The sequence below is a fragment of the Protomyctophum bolini genome, assembly GCF_963924005.1.
Source record: "Protomyctophum bolini genome assembly, chromosome: 18".
Taxonomy (NCBI): Eukaryota; Metazoa; Chordata; class Actinopteri; order Myctophiformes; family Myctophidae; genus Protomyctophum; species Protomyctophum bolini.
This window is the reverse complement of record NC_137879.1, coordinates 11,476,742-11,497,307: the sequence shown is the minus strand read 5'-3', so window position 1 is coordinate 11,497,307 and position 20,566 is coordinate 11,476,742. Positions and strand designations below refer to the sequence as shown.

General features: G+C 42.8%; 1 protein-coding gene across 1 annotated transcript; it reads right to left on the bottom strand.

Annotated features, from left to right (window-relative positions):
• Positions 1–1,001: 1,001 nt before the first annotated feature.
• LOC308332915 (zinc finger protein 503-like) lies at positions 1,002–3,629 on the bottom strand. Its single transcript, XM_080789056.1, has 2 exons — positions 3,018–3,629; positions 1,002–2,624 (listed from the first exon to the last, which is right to left on the bottom strand). Exons 1-2 carry the CDS (start codon positions 3,279–3,281, stop codon positions 1,179–1,181), a joined length of 1,710 nt encoding a protein of 569 aa, XP_080645182.1. The 5' UTR covers positions 3,282–3,629; the 3' UTR covers positions 1,002–1,178.
• Positions 3,630–20,566: the final 16,937 nt, after the last annotated feature.

Here is a 20,566-nt window from a genome sequence, read left to right as displayed (position 1 = left end):
TATAGCCTAGGCCTATTCAACACAAATAATATTTAGTTATTGTAGCTATTATTCCCTTAATAAAATCAGTTGTTTTATGACAGTTAGCTCAATTTAGCTATATAGGCTATTTAGCCTCAATGGGCGTTTTTTGTAGAAATATTAGTGCATTATCATTATAGTAGCATATAGGCTATATACTACAATATAGCCCACATGTTTACACTGTCTTGTGCATGAATAATAACAATAAAATTAATATAATCCGACATCACTTAGTTATTTGCTGCCTATAGGCCTATACCTTACTGCATGTCAGCGTGTCCTTGCAGAGATTAGGTCTAATTTAATCATCACAAACGTGTTAATAGCACAGTGGAACAAACGCATCCAAAAATAAAATAAATAGAGGAAAATGGGAATAGGGCTATAGGATAGCCTATAGGCTATTTCTCCCTTACAAAGAGTTGTTTTCATAAGCCGACATTTTTTGCATTTGACGAGGCTATTATTAATGGTTGTATAGGCCTAATAATATAGGCTAACCTATAGATCACATACAGTAGGGCCTATATGTTCTAATGACTCAGGCATGTTGGATATAGGCATATTTTACACTTCTAGCCCATATAAAAAGTAAAATGTTATCAGCCTATATATGAACAGCGTAAATAACTTTATATTAAATGCATTTTTCTTGTCCTACATATATGGCGTGCTGTGCCGTGCACGTCAATGCAATGTATTTATTTTGGAAGATGCAGTTGGCCTGTTCATTTTCCATAGACTTTATAGACAACCCACCTAAAACATGTAGTTGGCGCAGCATTTTGCTCTTAATTTAAAACTGGTGTGAAACTTTAGCATTCTGATATAGCCTAATAGGACTACTATACTGTCCCATAAACATCTGAAAGGGAAAAAACAAACAAGGCCTTTAAATCACAGTGCAGGTGGCAGGCACACACAACTCATTATACCTCATCCATATATAAAATGATGCACATCGAGGCCTTTGCAAATTATATTAGAATTATTTTTTATTATTGTCACGCTTGGAGCTATCGCAAATAAATACATTGAGCCCACATTGGATCCCGCCCTGCATGAATGTAGTACAATATAAAACTCATTAGGCCTAAATCTCCTTTTTTATAAACGTTCGTATAATTCATTAATTTGTCTTTCTTTTTTTACTGCTACTGATATCCAAGCGCCGATGCTGTGGTGAGTCTCTGTCCGTACAGGGCATAGGGAGAATAGTATGCCCCCGTGGCAGGGGGCACGGGCACCGGCGCCCCGGTGGGCAAGGGGCTCTTTGAGTACGGGTGATAGCGGCCGCTCAGTCCGCTCAGCGGGTGGTGCTGGGACCGGAGGGCCTGCAGCGCGCCGCCGGGGCTCCCAGGGCCTCCGTTGGGCGGCATGCCGTGCATGTGACACGCCATGGCGGCCGCCGCGGCGGCGTTGGCCAGCGACGAAGAGCCCGGGTAGCCCGAGATCAACTTCTCCGTCCCGGCGAACGCCGTGTGAGTCCGTAGGTGACCGAGGAGCTCCTCGGAGGAGGAAAAGCGCTTGTCGCAGGGTCCGTTCGCCGACACCCAGTTGCAAATGTGCGGCAGCGGGTCGTTCGGCAGCATGAAGCCGTACGGATAGAGCGGGTGCCCGCCGAAAGACGACGAGTGCACGCCGTGCAGGCCGGGGTGCGTCTGGTACATCATGTATCCAGATTTTAAAGCGTTGGCGGCCGCGTCGTGCGATGCGCAGTTGGCTGCGCTGGCCGCGTTGGACAGGTGACTGGCGCAGTGGTAGCTCAGACAGTATGGGTCTCGACACAGGCTGGCGGACATTAGGGTCGGTGGCGACCCCGCCAGGGGACTCGATCCGGCCTTGCTGCATGCAAGTGAACTGGCGAACTGATGTGCACTCAAAAGCTGGCTGCTCGATTTGGCGTGGTCTGCTAAAGTCATTCCCGCCGGGGAGAGAAAGTGTTGGTGGTAACCGGCGTATGCACCTGCCAGGCTGCCCGGGTAGGACATCCCATGAGCAGGGGGTAAGGGGAAAACCGTGTGGCCGGGTTTATAGGGGGACACGGGCGCCACCAGCCCGGACCCCAGCACGGAGGATGATGACGAGGTCACAGATATCGAGTCTGATGTGAGCGTCTTGCCCCCAGATGTGTTGTTCTCCCCATGGCTCGCGTCGGAGTTAATCCCACTTATCCTATGGCTGCCATTGCTCTCCGTAGTACTGTTTTTATTGCTGTCAGACTCCTTCTTGTCCTCCTTGTCCCCCTTGCCCTCTGACGGCAGCGGGGACACAGAGGTACACGAGCTGGGGCTGCCTGTCCTTGGAGTGAACGGCTGGCAGGTGGCGCTAGGCACTCGGAAACTAGTTTTATCTCCACTGCTGCTGGAAGAGTCCTTGTTCTTCTCTGACGATGATGATGATGATTTGGAGTAGGGTTTGAAGCTCGATTTGTCTTCGGCTCCGATATCACTCATCTTCAGGGGTCCGGATTTCGTCTCCTTGTCACTAGATCCATTTGAGGTTACAGATGACAGCTTGGAGGAGGACGGCGGGTCTGGTTTGCCGATCTGAGAGCACGTCTGAGCCAAAAGAGCCAGTGGACTTTTCTTGGCATCCAGCTGTTAAAATATAAAACGCCACATAATATTAGTATAACATGTATATAGGCCCATTGATTGAAGCACTCTGCTCGTTGTGTTTTAGTTGTGTATATATATAGCCATACCTCGTATGGCCTAATTGTATATGAATTATTGGGAAATCCACAATTTGTTTTTCGCGTTAATACGCACGGGGTTTTAACGCATTGCGCATAAACTTGTCTCACGTTGAAATGCGAAAACAGCACTACTAGGCTATTGACTGCCCTATAAACAAATGCCAGGCATTAAAGTAGCCTACATTTTGCATGTATAGGACATTTTAAACTGATACGGTACAGTCGTCTATAAAAATGTGTCCGATGTTGTCACTCTAGTCAGGTCAGGCACATTTTAGAAGCGCTTCCTTACCTCGATGGGACTGATAGGTGTTGACGGAAGGGGTTGAAGGTACTCCGGGTGTAAGATGTGTCCTGACCGTGCCGTGAGCATTTTCAAAACCTTGATCGGAAGACGATTAGCTTGCCGTGAAGGGTCCGAGGGAGAAACGGAGTGAACGAATAGCTTGTTGATTTTCGCGTCCCTCTTCTCTCCAGTGGAAGAACCACCGCTCCTCTCCCACACTCGAGTCGCAGCGCTATTTGTCAGTACAGAAGATACGGGCGATGTGATCATGACCCAATTCTCATTGAGCTTGTAGAAAAAGACATGCGATCAGTAAATTATTATTAAAAAAAAAAAAAAAAAAAAGACCCAGAAGAGTCAAACAGCATCCCACAGAATATAAAGCCCTCGTTTCCTTCTTATTATCACGCAGTGGAAGCAAATGTATAGCTTTGGTTAAATAATCCTGGGGTGTCAGCAATAACAACATCCGCACATATCGCTGTAGCAGCTGCGACCGTGGCGTGGCTTCATCCTCTGTCAGTGTCGCTGTGCACTGTGGCAGTGGGTCCGAGCGCGTCCTCGCTAATACGTCGGCTCACAGTGTCGCTGTGCTGTGGCAGGAGAGAGAGAGAGAGAGAGAGAGAGAGAGAGAAACACTCCCTTTCCCTTCAGCAGCATCTGAATTAGTCCCGAGATTAAAGCCTTTGCCGCCTTCCAATCAAATGAGACCCCGAGGTGATTGGAGGGTCAAGGGAATGTGACGTGCCCCCCCCCCCTCTCCTCCTCCTTACATCAGACGGGCGTGTATTTCGCCCACTCCTATATAGCGCTTTAACTTATCTGTTTTTACGTGCGCGCTTATGCACATTTCGAGCCTTTACGCATGCGTGCTGCTGGTTTATTTATTATAGGTATAGTTGCAGGGTGGCTTCGACACTCATTTAGAACATAATACCACATTTTAATCCCACCGTGAGTTAATAAATCCGAGAGAGTGACCAAATGGACCCTTAGGGCTTATAGGCTATATCAATATCATAGACATGCCTGGGATATATATGTTTTTGCCAAGACGTGTCCTTATAATGAGAGTAACTTATAACCTTTTTGATTCATTATATAGCCTATATAGGTAAACTCACTGTTTTGACACACCAAACACAAATAGCCTATACCTAAACCACTGATGGGGTCATTCAGGTTCTCACACAGGCTATCAGAGGCCTAAAGTGCTCGGCTATAATCGTGCATGTTCCACATTTTGAATAAGTTAGGGCCCGTTCCGTTCCCCTCTCAATCACACTCCCTGTCATCTGTCGGTTCTGTTTTGCGTGCCAGTTATCTGTCAGCTGTCAGGCTTCTCTCTCTCTCTCTCTCTCTCTCTCTCTCTCTCTCTCTCTCTCTCTCTCTCTCTCTCTGGCTGCAGTCAGATGGATTCGGGTCAGCTACTGTAAGGGAAGCCTGCAGTGAAAACGGGAGGATTGATTGTGGTAGGAATGAAAATATAGGCTATATGGCTATACTGTAGGCTATAGGCTATAGGGGGGCTCAATATTTTCCTCAAATGTCACAGAAATCAACTTTTTCGAGAAATGTCTCGAAACTGTCCTGTGTCCATTGCTGTCGTCGTTAATCACCTCCTCTCTCACACAAACACAATCAAATACACCCACTTATCTTCTTACTCAATAGCCTATAAATGTCTTGCTGATCAGGCAAAAGTTAAACATATGCAACTGTTTTTTGTTGTTGATTGATAACAGTGGTGCTGTTTTCGGCAACGGCTGTCAGGCAGTGACACAGTGTGTGAGTTATTAGGGCAGAGAAGGGCGGCCATAAATTTCTAAACGTCAGGCAAAAACTCCTTTATTGTCCACGTGATGGATGGCCCGTTGCACCAGACACCAAATACTCCGCATTATCCTTAAATGGGTGCACATTTTTTCGTTGCCATAATTCATTACGTTTAAACAGAAAGTTTAGAAATTTCAATAATTCACATGGTGACATGTTTATGAATCACCCATTCCATGCAAATATAATTATTTACAACATGCAAGTCCTCTTTACTATATAAATGACATATTTCACATAGTGGCCTGCCCTATAGTGCACGGCTGACTACAACTTACTTTGTCATTCTCTTCTCATGCAGCCTAACTTATTTTCTAGGCTTTTCACACATTCGTAATGTGAATAGCCTACATTTTTAAATTTCTGCTTTAGATACAATTAATTTTGTTGTTTGGTAATTCCCAAAATACAATGTTTTACATGGCAATTGGTTAAACTAAACTCTCTGTAGGCAACTATTAATATTATTATTATTTATTAGGCTATATTATTTAGTGTTGTGGGCATAATAGCCTTTGATTGAGCTGGTATAGGCTACTTCCTATGTCTCTGTGGGGTGGACCATGGATGGAAACCTCATATTATGTCCAACACAGTTTACTTTTCACTTAATATGAATATCTCTGCTTTCTCTATACAAGCTGTCTATACAAGCCGCAATTGTAGATGCTATTTTCACTATACGTTTGTGCGACACAAGTATGATGAAGTAGGGCATTAATAAAATAAAAAATAATCACACCCGTGTGAAGTGAGCTCTATATATAGGAGGGGCTAGCTCCCCTCAAAAATAAATAAATAAATAAAAAAGTTGAAATATGGAGATAAGACTTTCTGTCCGATAGCAACAATATTGAGGAACATTGACTGTAAATAACATTTGTCATTTGCAGTTCATTCATTACAAATGTAAAAAAAGGCTGTGATCAAACTTACAATGGCAGATGCATTGTACATGACCATACAGTGTACAAAGGATATAAATACACTCTCTACATGCAATTTTCAAATTCCAGCTAATTTCATTTGGAAATGCCATGTCAATGTATATTTGTTTTTTTTTCGGAAGTCTTCCTCATGTCTTCTGAAGGTCTCTTTAGCGGTAGGCCTAAATGTGGTAATTGTGGTGAAAGATCTACAGAAGGAATTCATAGTCAAGTGTTTCCCCAATCCAACCTATATGTTGACCGGGTCCTGCACGGGTCTATACCCCTCCTTTTTTCCCCTCAACACCAGAACTCTTGGCCAAGAATTGCAACGTGTTGTTGCATGTGTTCACCTATTGACATTCCCATAATTGGTGTCCAGTTTTGTATAAGGGAAGCCCTAAACATGCTGCCACTGCATGCTGGGCTTCAAGAAATGGTCTGATGGCTAACGTGGAAATGTAAGTGTAGAGCAAATGGAATAATCTCCCCGCGCCACCACTTGACATGAACATTCACCTTGTGGCAGGCAGGCAGCACAGGGTGTGCCAGCTCAGCGGGGAGACAGCAGGCCAACTTGATCTGACAGGTGAAAAGGGGAGATGATGGTTAAAAGCTTCTATTGTTCCATATCTCTTTCGTGACTTGTCAGGTCCCAGTGTACTGTATATAGAGGCCTGCTAAAACCATGGAGTCTCCTCCTCGTCACATGAAAACACCTCGTATATCCAGACTATACAGTGATTGTCCGTTTAATTGATTTGCTTGGCACTGAGGCTTGTCACATTAATAATTGTTAAACGTGACCCGTTGTGTCAGCCAGAGCGGTCTGCTTATCAGGAAATTAACAGCCCTAACTAACTAGTGTGTATGGAGAGAATTCCATGTTCATCTGAGGTAAAAAAAAAGAAAAAAACATAACATAACAAAACGTTTGCTTAATCATGTGCTTTCATGATATAATTATGTGTCTGTGCGATGTGCGGCTGTGTAGAACAGGTTATTGCTGCTCTTGTTTATACTGACATTCTCAACATTGTTGTATGACTTCTTTATGATTAATTATTGAGATCATGTTTTACTTGGCAATACACATGACTTCATATGAGTGCCATGTCACACCATGGTCACATGGTATGTGTTGGAATGTCTTAAAATGGTTTGTTAGTTGACGCCATAGACTAGAGGCCTGCAAGGAAACTGTATAACGTGAGTGTTCTCACTGATTGTATCATTTACATCCAACGTAAAACAGGATACTATGCTTTTACTAGTACATGGTGTGACTGTGAGTGAATAGGCTTCAGATTGTGCTCTCCGTGGCTTTACGAGTGCTTTTTTACCAGGGCACAGTTAGACATTAAGGCCCTCTGAAATATCTATGTGACTGACTGTGACTGACTGACTGACTGACTGACTGACTGACAGCTTGAAATTGCTCCAATAGCCTTGATAGCATGGTAAATGCACCTTGCATGTGGACTGTGTCTCTAAGTGGAGGAAATTAGACTCTGAGTTGAGCGATGCCTTTCAGCCAAACTGACAAGAAACCGGTGCTGCTTTCTTCATGCGCCCGGAGAGGAAAACAGCCCCACTGAAGCTGTCAGAGTAGAAGAGGTTCAGGGAATGTGTCAGGAAGTATTTCAGATATTGTGTTCTTAGGACAGGACATTTGAGATACTAAGTCATACCCCATTCCCCTTGGCTGCACCTATGGTATTTTTGCCTCTCTTCCAAATACTGTTGCATTGATGTCATTTAAAAAAGAAAGACTTTAACTTCAAACTTGACATGAAATACTTCCACTATCTTGCCAGTCAGACTACAGAGTACAGCAGCATGACAAAGAAGAGTATACCTGATTTATACTTTGTCGTATGACAGTGTCACATGCAGAGTTTGCAGACAATAGCAGATCTGCAAGCACTCAATGCGTCGTATATGCAACACGTCCTGAGCTTCTAGATCTCCTATTGTCACTTTTGTACGACGGAGCATAGATCAGGCGGTGGAAAAGTTGAGTTGCGGCCAAGATGGTGTCAGTGAAGGCTCCTTTGCACTTTGTCTCCTCAATTAGTTAAAGCTGCTAGGGAGTAAAGTGTATGGAGATTATGCTGTCGTCCACTCTCCGCCAGGTGGGTGAGGATCTTGGCGTGATGTAGTCATGCTGCTGCGTGGAGTTAACTTCACCTTCTCTCCCTGTTAGCACCGGAACCAATGGCTATCACAGCTGCCACGATTCAACGTGACAGCTGCCATATTACTGCCCTCAGAACTTTGTGGAAACTTCACAAATCTGCTTTAAGACCCATCTCCTCGTCTAATAGCCTTAGGAAATAAGGAAATGGAATCAATTCCTCTTTTAATGACATCAAAGCATGGCATACGGTTTGAAGGCAGTCCTGTCCTTTTGATCCAGACCTGACTAGACTAGCTTTCCTGATATATTCTATTTTTGAGATATACTAGGCCGAACGCCTATGTCACCCTATGGAATGAGTACAAAGACATCATGTACACGGGCCCTTTTTGAACCGATTCTGCTAGCATAACGTATCAAAGCAATATTTAGCACATACCATATGCGCGCACGTACTGTACGCATGGTTTTGCTGATCCTTCACACAGGTGTCATCTAGATTTAATTTATGGAGCTTAAGCCAGGGTGAAAATGTACACAGGTACCATGTTATGATGACACCGTGCAGGGCCTATGCAGGTCGGGATGAGCGCCTGTGATGGGCAGATTATTCAGGCTAAAGTAGCCCTAAAGAATGATCTTGTCACATTTCACAGTGAGGATTAGGGGTATGCATGAGGAGCGTTTCAGTCAGGAATTACTGTCACGTAGTAGTCTAGCTGGAGACAAGCATGCACGGCACGCTATTCGGGAAGACAGCCTTGGACACTTGCTGCCATACTTCTCTTCTTACTAATCACATACCTAGTAACTTGATGGTTGTTGTTGTTTTTGTCGGATTTGGCTCATGACGATGACATGCATTTTGTCTACTGTTGTTCCATACTGTGAAAAATGTTTGAAGCTTCTTACAATATGTGGGTATATTTTTATCCTATACCCAGCCTTTATTTTCCCTGGATGGCGGGTTGATGAAAGGACCAAGAGGGTGATAAGCTCGATTGGTCAGGTACCAGCAGATAACCAATCAGCCTTTACGCTAAATACATACAGTATCAGACCAAGGTCTGTATGTCAATCGACATACAGCTATAAGCTATAAAGTACCACTGCACAGTGAACTGTTACCAAAAGCAACTTCACTGCTGAATGAACTCACCATGACAAACATGTCTGAAATTCGTTTGCTGCATATGTTGTGGTAAAAGTCTCGGCTGAGGAGATACAAGTTTATCCTGGCGTGAAGGAACCAATACAGAGCAGAAAAAATGTGACCTGGCTGCGAGACGGCGACAGTTCACAGAATGGCTATGCAACGGTGAGGCAGTCGGCAGCACCTGCCATATCTTCAACCAAGTCTCTCTCCAGACTGTCGGACAGTCCTGGCAGCAGTGGTTCCATTTGTTTACCAGGGCAGTTCCCTGTTGACAATAAGGCTCATTTGTCTTTCTGAATAAATAAGGCTACAGTATGGGTATATGGGATAAACAATCGCCCCTGCAATCATCGCTGCTGTCATTACTATACTTAGCGCAATGTTGATTTCCTGAGGTGATTAATCTGTATATATATTTGACCATCTGATATTGTATTTGATAAAGCAGAGAATCGCTTATAATTTCCATACTGATGACAGAGAGCATACCTGCACCCCATTGGGTTTGCATTTTAAATGGCTGTGTTGTTATAGTAATGTATCCAGACAAGCCAATTAGGTATTCTGATTATGATGATGGAGGAAGTATACAGACAGAGAGACAGAGAGGGGTGGAACTAAAAGACGGAAGTGGAAGCGTCCTGACAGGAGTGACAAGTGAAATCAAAACCTCATACGACCTGCCAGCAGTGTCAGTTGTTATCCGCATCCGAGGCACATTATGGCTCCGCGATGCAGCTTGTAACCTACCAACTGTCGGCTCACATTCATCACATTTCTGACTGTTTCTTTTAAGTCACAAGTGTTGGTGTTGAGGGGACTCTTAATTGACAACTGAGTGGCACAGACGTGGACCGCTGCCTTTATTTTGGTGCCAAGAAGTGTTGTGTTGTTTTTGATGAGCTATTATTGGCAGAAGCCAGTAGGAGATAGCGGTCTGCCTGGAAATGGGAAGTGACAACAGACAGAGGAGCTTGTCATTGTCTTCAGGCAAGTTCCAGCTGCTGCACTATACTGTAACTATGGAGAAGCCTGTTGAAGTGGTTTTGATAAGACTGCTAATCCTTTGAGGGGGGAATAGGTTTGATTTGGTGGCCATGTGATCTTCTCAGCTTGAATCATTCAGACATTTGTCATCCCTTTTTGAATAGCTTACAACAATTTGGCATAGATTCAGAGAGATTAATGTTCTTTCAGGCAAATTAGATTTATTTTCCATAGGGAGATGGCGTGAGCTTTAATTCTTGTGATTCAGCACATTTGTTGCCTCCACTTTGCAGCAATAAATCTTATCATAGTTCTCGTCCAATTCCATCTCAAGGCCTGGCTGTTCCCTGTTGTGTTGAGAACAGGACACGTAAATAGGCTTTAGCTCAGTGTTAGGTTGTTTAACTTCATTTTTTTGTGTGACTGGACTTTCAGAATTTGTTGCAAACGCCAGTCTAGATTGTCGGTCATATATCCAGCACATCTGGCATTCATGACAAAATATTCAGTCACTGTATCAATGGGCCATCTGTAACATGTAGCTGAACAGAAACGCGTCATAATCACAATGTTCCTTCATTACATTCACTCAGCTAGATTACCGTGTAATTAAATAAGCTCTCGAGGCAACAGGCTACTGTGCATTGATCACAGGCCGTGATTCCGTGAAACACACAACAATAGTGCATGTGATAGAAATGCAGTTTCCTTATTTTCAGTCAAACAAAGCTTCGGCGGCCCAACCCTTTATATATAGAATCAGAATGTCTGGCGTGGTGTTGCTGGCTTTATGGGACCATTACCTCTTTTTATTGCGTATTCCCGGACTAATGGCTTTCTATACTCGCAGTGATTTAGTGCCTGTCAGCTTTGTTGCTGTCCATTAGAAAGGATGTTTGACACCAAGCCAGTGGCTCAAGTGCCCACTGTTCAACAAAAGAAAACAGGAAGTAAAGTCTCACAGCATTACAGCATACAATGTCTCTTAAAACCTATATAACCTGTTATAAGACGTATTCTATTCGCAGCCGCTCATTTTCCTGTCATTTCTCCATTCATGCGCTGTCCTTTTCGCTTCATGGGTGGTTTAATATGTAATTTACACAAATATCATGGAATTCTCATGGGAATTATTGACAGAATTGACACATTTCCAATTACATGGAAAATGGAAGCCTGTAGAATCCATTAGCTAACGTTAACTCCCTTAGCTTTAAGTCTGGAAAGTGGAAACGGCTCCAATAAGCTATGTTTTAACAGTCTCTTTATTATGGTGAGTAAATTGCATGTGGCCCAGCGAATAAAACACATAATTAAATATTATCCTCGTTACATTGTTTTGAAATTTTGTTTTATTATTTTCAGATTTTTTTTTGTCATGTGTTTATGACATGGGTGTTGCCCAATTATCAAGGTGTGAATTACTGACACAAGTATTTGATTTGTGATGTTGGCATCGGGTGAGGAACATATAGTCATACCTGGCAAGCTCCATCTTTTAACACCTAAATTGGGATGGAAATAATGCCCGCCATTTATTCTAAATACAGTCTCTTACCCAGCACTATTTGTTTTATAATCGCATGAGTACGTAACGTTTTCCTTGATAATATAATGACTGTACTGCAATCAACATGTGAGTCCCATCAATAAGTCAACTCCTATAGTATACTTGGCGATCTAGTATGAAAATAAGAAGCACAATCTGTGTTCTTTTACAAAGCAAAATAAGCGCATGAACACAAATAGGAAAAATGTTTAATTTAACTGGGATCGAAACTGGATCAGGGTACAAGAGGGCTACCTCAGACTTTTATCTAGGTTGACTCCTGTTTGACCTTGTGCACTGCATACAGCTGGATTAACTTTAAAGCCTGCTCAGTCACAGGCCAATGGCCTTACCGCAGGTAATCTGTATTGTGATTCTTCCATAAACCATACTTTATTAGCTCATACATGAGGATCATCTTCATGGAGTTAAGAGTGAGGTTAACTTTGCCCGACAATTTCAACTCCGTCTTAGTCTCTCAGGCCATAAAACCCTTCCACAATCTCAATTGAATGAGAGTCTGTAACTCCACCTCGCAAAAGTTGTGACAGGAACCTGCCATCTGTTCATAATTTCCGTTCACGGAAATATATTTAAAGATGTATTTTTGAATTCCCATTTCTGCTAAACAGTAAGCTAGATAGGCTTTGACTCATTTGATTTCCAGCAGGACTTATTTACAGGACATCAAAGGCAAAAAAAAAGGTGTTGGGGAGGCGGGACATCCACTTTATTTTCTTCACATTTTCAACATTTGCGATGTACAGACTGGTTAGACGAAAGCAATTGAATATTGTGTGAGCCAGCTTCCTAAATGCCACCATTAACCCACACTCGGCAATGCAAAGACACTCACGATGAGCAATCAGACAGATTCAATAATGTGCCATTCACTCTTGTCTTGTCTGTCTTTCCCTCTTTGACAGCTTCCATTAATTGTTACTTACCGGTAGCACTGTATCACAGCCACAGGCAGGGGTCATGCCTATTTTGTGCTCCGTCGAATATAGCAGATCTATAAGCTCACAACGTGTCCCATCCGCAACACATTGTGAGGCTGTTTTTGGCACGCGACACTGGTGTATACGTACGATGAAGTATAAACATGGCTTCAGGCATGGTGATCCCTGAAGGAGAAGCCCCATCCTGCTTCACACAAAATCAATTCTGGCCTTTTGTGTTTGCAGATCCAGAGGGGGTGCAGTGCAGTGGGGAAACACATGTCTGACACCTCCTGACTTTTTCATGAGGCACTGTTTGAAGTTTTAAAGCCCTACAGAGGATTCTTGGGGCGATGATGACTATAAAGGTGTCTGTGTGTACATCTTGAAACTCACTGTCACCAATGAAGGCTTTTTTTGTTTTTTTGTATTTGACACTGTGCTTTTGCACTTACAGGACATTTGTCGTCTGCATAGTGTTTCAGAGTTAATGTAATTCCTAGGGGCCACACATTCACCTAACTATTAGGAACAGTCGGCACTACTGTTCATACTGTATATGTCTTAGTGTAAGTTATTACAAATGCATAAACCACAAGATTTTGCAATGATCTTGAACATACCTCACAAAAAACTATATTCTAAAACAGTGGTTCTCAACCAGTGGTCCGGGGACCACCAGTGGTCCTTGAGGGGGTTCCAGGTGGTCCCCAGCTAAATTATGGAGAGTTAGTAACATAATGCACCCCAATAGATCTTTAACTCTTGAGAGTACGTTCTCAAGAGTAAGATGCATTACTTAATTTACAAGAAGTCTACACAATTAGTGAATGTAGAAGAATTGTTATTTGGAACATTTGCCTGTTGGCACTCCTATATGGTACCACATCAATACAGCAATTGGAATTATGGACATACATAATTGAAAATGAATGTTGGGTCTGAGAGGCTAAATCTAATCAAATGGTGGTCTCTGGCTCAAATGCAGAATAATAAATAATGGACCTTGATTTGACACGGGTTGAAAACCACTATTCTAAAACATGTAAATTTAATCTTTGGCCCGTACACAATTGGCTGTCGTCTCTTTCATGACATGCATCCTTTCACCGCGTGTTAAGCGCCTCTCCTCTTGAGTGGCGCTGTTCCCTCTCTGTGTGTGCATGAAGAGCAGTGTGCACTCAAAGCACTCTTTTGTTGAGCAGGCAGTGGAGGGTGGTGGTGGTGAGGATGCATGTGATGGGGATAGGTGGGTGTTTGGGGTGGAGCGGGGGTGGTCTAACAACGACATGCTTCAATACTGTCGCACCTTTACAATGACTTTGATGTCCACAAGTTCATCTGACTTTGTGACGTGTGGAGAGTAGACCAGGGGTTCGAAAACGTCTTTGTCTCAAGTCACACGTAAATAACGTTTTCATCCACGGCACCCCTGAATATTACGGTATATACCTGTAAATCTTTCCCCCTAAGATACAGTATGTGTCACAACTCGTAATAGTAATAGTAAATAGTCAGTAAATAGTCATTTCCGTCTGACTGAAAATAACTTCATATATTTGACATTTAACCACTTGAACTCCAGCATTCCTAGTCTGAGGGATTCGCCAAAAATAGCCGATCTACAAGCTCACAACGCGGAACGCTGTGACACGTTGTGAGCTTGTAGATCGGCTATTTTTGGCGAGGTTTGGTGTTCCGTCTTACTGAGTATATAGAGGGTGGTTAAACTGAAGTCATATTGATAAATTCCAAATATTATCAACGTATTCTTAGACACCCACTTTGAGAACCACTGTTGTAGACTATCTATTATGAATAAAATAGAGATGTGTGTGTGTGTGCGCATGCGTGTGTGTACAGCGCCCAACAGTGATGAATGAGGAGATCATGTTATGTTTCCCCTCTCTCTCTCTCTCTCTCTCTCTCTCTATCTCTCTCTCTCTCTCTCTCTCTCTCTCTCTCTCTCTCTCTCTCAGGGAATGTTTTATCATACAGTAAGTGACATGTTGCATGGCGAATGGCCGCTATACACCACAGCATGAGAACTGTCAAGAGTCTAGAGGCAGACTCTCTCTAATGATTTATACTTGGTTGTGCGTCGTGTCGCTCACCGAAAAAAGTCAATCTACAAGCTCACAGAGTGTCGCGAGCTTTGTAGATCTGCTATGTTCGGTGCACGACATGCATGTGCAACCAAGTATACATCAGACAGACACAGATGCCGGTGCTGCTGCTGGCCTCACGGAAAGCGCAATATGTCCCGGATCTGGTGGCACTGTCTTATAGCTGCTGCTGTATAAATAGATTCCTATGACAGAGCCATTCGTCTCCAGCCATGAACACATCAACTTTAAAAGACAGCTCGCTGAGACCCCTGTGCTTGTTAGGGGCCAGATCAGCAGTCCAGCTGCCCGAGATGTAAACTCATGAAGGGAAGATTAATTTGTCTGTCATCCCCGCCTGTGACAGTAGTTATAAATCTGATTTAGCTGCTGAGCAGGGGCCAGGCAGAAGGGCAGGTGGACATTAAGATTTCAAAGGAGCGATATCGAAGAGGACGAACTCATGACTCACGGGCCTGCCAGGAACGGGTCAAAAGTTCTGTTTGGGAGGTATTTGTGGGTTGGTGTTTTGCAACTGGCAGGAGGAAAAAAAAGACAAAAAAAGGGCCCTTCAACTCGTTTGCACTTCTTTGTGGTATTTTGGAGATGGCCGTGGTCATGTGAGACTCCCAGAACAAAAAAGCAAGCACTGGGTGTCAAAGGAGCTATTTACTGGTAGATTGATGGGAACAGGCGATATGAGATGGTCGCATCCTGTGACCATCTGCACGGGAGTCATGCTAGTTATTCGCATCGGACACAGATGCCGGGGCATAACATGAGCCTCTGTGCAGAATATTTGGATGCAATACAGAATGTTTATTGCCACAGTTTATGGCATGTCAAGTGCCTTTTCAATTGCTAGCATATTCCACATTTTCAGCATGGACTCATTAAGTATTTGGGTTTGCACATTTTGCCACCGATGGTTAACTTCTCATCATTGCTGTGTATGTGTCTAACAAATTTACGTCTAGTAAGAAGCTTTGATTGTTTGATGCGAAGCAATTTAGTGCTATAGGTCGGAATGCTCTCCTCATACTTCTTCTGGAAGGATTACTTTCTTTATTCGTGTCTAAACCATCAGAAGGTTAAATAATCTTTAAGGTATTTGATGACACGCAAATGACTCTGCTCATCATAACACGCTGCTTTAAGATGCTTAAGGTGAGGATAAAATGCCATACCACATTAAACAGTTAAATGAGCTGATCAAAGTCATGCGTAGGTGTTTGCGCAGGTGGGCGTGGCGACACGTGATGATGTTTCCCTTCCTTTGAAGGATGATCTTTTTTTCCAGCTCTACAGAGTTGCTATTACTTGGATGAAGCCACAACCTTTGTACAGTAAACAACATGTCTTTGTGACAGGGACAAAGAGAGAATAGGGGGCTACAAGAGCCTTCTTTTGATAGATATCAATTGAAAGGACACAGGATACACTGAGAAAACCCATCATTCTTTAAAGTGCATTGCTGGCCACTGTAGTCTGCAGCAAAAAAAAAAATCATCGTCAGCTGTTACTAATTAAGCTCCATTTCAATATATAGAACTTTATTTGTATTTTTATGTGCTGGTACCCCAGTACATAAAAATTCCAGTCAGTACACAAGTTCGCCATCTTCCCTGTAAATTCCCCCACGCAGCAAGGCACCAAGTAAGTCATAATAAACCGCTGACTTGGTGAAACTAATTACATTAATGATGGTATCAATTACAGTGGTGGTGAGGTTTTGGCCAGTGCAGACCCATTTCCCCAGTGCAGTGCTGTGGCACTGAGGACAGTGAGAATTCCGACATGTCAAGAGTGTCCAGGGCCAGACACAGAATTAATGGCCGGCCGCCTGCATCCAAGGTCCTTCAACAGTAATTGCAAGCAGAATCTGACTCTCTGATCTCAGCAGCGGTATGCGCCATGCCAAAACCGTCCGCCTTTTGACAGATTGCCTTCCTGCAGTAATAACTTAAGCATGTTCCCGCTTTCAAATGAGTCCGTGCATCCCCTCCCACACCACAAAATGGGGAGTGATGATTTCTTTCCATCCCTTGCAAAATATATTACAGTATATATTTTCCAACTTTGACAGTTCTCTGTTGAAATCATTTTTATTTCATAACACCTGCTGTCTTTGCTTGGCCGGGTTAACCCACCCCGGGCAGACGGGTATTGAGAAATTAGATGTTTTGAATAAATACGTAAATATTCATGTCTCCCTAACGTTTTACTGTAGACGGGCAGACCTGTTTTTAGAGAACCACATTTGGGAAGCCTCCTCAGACGTTTGGATGTTTGAACAGAGTCGCCATTTTAGGTGCTTTGCTTAAAGTAGACTCCGCCGGCCCGGGCCTCTACAGTCTACAGGAAGTAGTCCCACTGTGGCTCTCTCTCATTCTCTCAGGTGATAGAATGTGTCCCGCCTCGGGATAGAGGGAACCCTGTGTGCAGCTCTGTGGTGGTCTATGTTCTCTGGAGCAGTTAAAAGCCTGGCAGCTCCGCCCCACGACTGTCCAAACATAGTTGACTCTATGCGTCCACATCAAACAGGGGCACTCTGCAAAGTCCATTGGAAAGTTAACCACAGGGTGTTGAGCTTATTTATTTATTTTCCACATATAAAAATGTGTCAGGGTGCAGCAGCTTTTTTTTCCTTCTCTTTTCATTTCTTTTACAGACATTCACTCATTAGTGTCATAATTTATGGGCCCAGGCTGTATTTCAAGAGCCCGCTTGACACTGCACCCGGTTCTACTCAGCTTTGCTGGATCAAGTCGAAAGCCGGATTCGGGGCGAAGTAACGCGAAAAGACAAGTTAATGAAAGATTCTTTCAGGCTACTCTTCAGCGGCGCGCACACAACGGACATGTCACAGCAAAATGAACTTTCCCAGCAATGTGTGTTTTAGAGAGCATGCAACGGGTCACTAATTCATCCTGCCTTGAAATACTTTGACATCAACGTTCAAGGGTGGATGCTATGTGAAAATGTAAATAAACTTTAGAGGAGCTTTGGGTCAGCGTGGGATGAAATTTATAGTTTTGGCATTTACTCTGCAGTCATCATTCATCCCCCTGTCGTGAGCTAAGGCCTTGATCAGCAGAGCCTCCGTTGGCCCTCACATGACCTGCAGTCTATCTGACCAGCTGTGGTTCAGATGCCTCAGTCAGAGACATTCGCATTACTGTAATAACCGAGACCATTAACCCCTTCGGCTCTAAAGACTCAACAAGACTTCCTTTCTCTGTCAGTGTCTTTTTCTAGTGCCGACACAAATTGGGTCTGACCACGAGATATGGCCTTAATAACTCTACACGTTGGAGTAAATGTTAAAGAGGGAATGAGATGTGCTCAATGTAGCCTAAAATATAATGGATTTGGCAAGCTTTCAAAACTCTACGGGGTATGAACATTATTTAACAGAAAGTGCTACCCTGTAAAAGCTACATCAAAGGCTAATAAAGGGAAGGTTGCCTCTAAGCAAAGTGACATTTATATTAAATTGCTGCAATAAAGACAGCAATAACATAATAGAGGTATGTTAGCTTTTCCATCATTTGGGTTTAACAGTACATTTGTGATACTTGGGACTCACTTGGGGGTGTCTTCATTATGCCAATATAGTCATACACAACCTTGCATTGAATTATTGTTATTGTTTGTTGTGTGACTAGTGAGTACCACAGTGTGCAAGCGTCTTACAATAGATAAGCGAGTGACAGACGTAATGGCAGCTTTATCAGGGAGAAATGAAAGTGAGCCAGGTCTTTTCAACTTCAGCACTTGGTTCGAATGAACCAAGACACTTCCCATGTGCCATGATCCCCCTTTAAACAGGTGAGTGCTCCGGCTATTAATTTGTGGAGGGCCACCTGCTTTAATTGGTCTTAATCTGGAGTGAGCGGCTTTGATCTCTCTGACAGTTTGACTGCATTAGCACAAGTCTGCAGGCTAATCCTTAGCGTAGCTTGTTCTTTTGGCACAGCTAGAGGCCTGTCCAATGATAATATGTCAGCTGGGGGATAAGCCGTCATCAAACAACGAGGTATAAGCTTCTAGAAAATGGGGGTTGAAGGGCCACCATCACGCTGTGGCTTCAAACAAAGATGGAGTTGTAAACCAACATAGGCTTAAACATGGCACTATGTTACTAACTATACCACATGCTCGTATAGCACATATACTTGTATAGTTTTGTTGTTAAAAGGGATATTTTGAAAGCAAACACTTAAACCTTTCAGCAGCAGGTTTGAACTGGACATGACACCATTATGTTTCCGGTTCAAATATGCAGCCGAACCAATCAAACGAAGCTATGTGAAAATAAAACGGAAAGGAAACTGTTATGTTACCTTATGGAAACCAGTTATCATTCTGTGAAAATACGTTGACATTCAGCAGAAATTGTAAATGTTTTTTTATGTGCTATGTTATGTGTTGGTTTTCATGTGGGTGTTTGAACACTCTCTGAGTGCTTCAAGAAAGCTTCAGTCTGATAATCAGGCTAAAAGGAAGTAGGGTTTAAGTGTTTAAAGCTACATTTTACTAACAAACATTTTACTAACATATTGTCACTTTTCAGATATGTGTGTCTGCGCTCTAGTCTAATATTTCTGATCTTACATACATTTCCACCAGATGTGTTGACTCGCGTGAGTCTTTATTAGATGTTCTTGTATATTTTTGAGGGCCGCAAGCGCCCCTCCTAATAATAATAAATAATAATAATCTTTATTGTCCCGAAGGATATTCGTCTTCACAGTCTGTTCAACACCCACATCACAAACACAGAGCCGCCTATGTCCAGCTTTTAGTGTGTGTGAACAAACATTGTCCTACACAAACATAAAATTCCCATTGACAATGAATCTACAATTTTAGGTCAGTGTTTTTACAAACATTGAGTAACACAAACATTGATATGTTGTTAGGAGGCTTTCAACTGTCAGTAAGAAGTCGGCGATGATGATGTACGATAAGAGTGCTCCTCACTTCACACGGGTGTGATTTTTTAAATTGGCTATTTTCGTCCTACATGCACAAATTAAATTCCCATTGACAATAAATGGATAATTTTCGTCATATGTAGACGAGCAAATCGGCTATTTTTGTCCAACACAAAGATGATTTCCCATTGCCAATGAATGGAGAATTGACGTCTGTAGACGAGCAAATCGGCTATTATCAGAGACAATGAATGGATGATGATAAGATGATAGAAGATATGAGCTCCCCTAACTTTTTCTCTTTTTTCCCCTCTTTTAAATGATATTATACAGTATAGTATCATCCATACACCCTCTATACCACCACCAGTCTATACTAAACCAAACCAATACATCTTAACAATAATTGACCCTACACCGCATTTTGTGATTTGAAAACAACACACATCTCAAATGTTTGTTGTGTAATGTCCTGAACTCCAGTTGAACTCCTATGAATTACGATAACCATCTCAACAATATCTGCTTTCAGGGAAGGAAGAAAAACAGAGAGATAGTGTTTTGGAATGAAGAAAATAGCATTGCTTGTGCTTCCTTAGAGATTATATCTCAGATTGTGGTGATTTACTTTCTCAGGGCTGTCATACCATTTTAACGTCAGTAGATCGTTTGTTATACTATTTGGTGGTAGAGGAATTTAGGCTAATCGTTTTTTAGTGGGATATGTACAAAACATGCTTCAATTAGTACAAATTCACAGAGCAGGCTGTGGAAACTATACTGTAGTTGGCTGAGAAAGTAAATTATAGAAATTATAGCCATGAATCATTTCAGTTTTGTCACAAATGTGCTGACATAAGTTGTGAGCTGAGTTACTTACAATACGTCTGAACTTGTGAACGTGTTATGAAGACATATTTGTCTTTTTACACCTTTTAAATCACAGGCTTTGTCCAGGCCAGGGGGACCACGGCT

Coding starts and splice junctions, on each gene's coding strand:
- LOC308332915 (XM_080789056.1), bottom strand. CDS start 3,281: ATGATCACATCGCCCGTATCTTCTGTACTGACAAATAGCGCTGCGACT. Junction 2,625..3,017: donor CACCTATCAGTCCCATCGAG/GTAAGGAAGCGC, acceptor ATATTTTAACAG/CTGGATGCCAAGAAAAGTCC.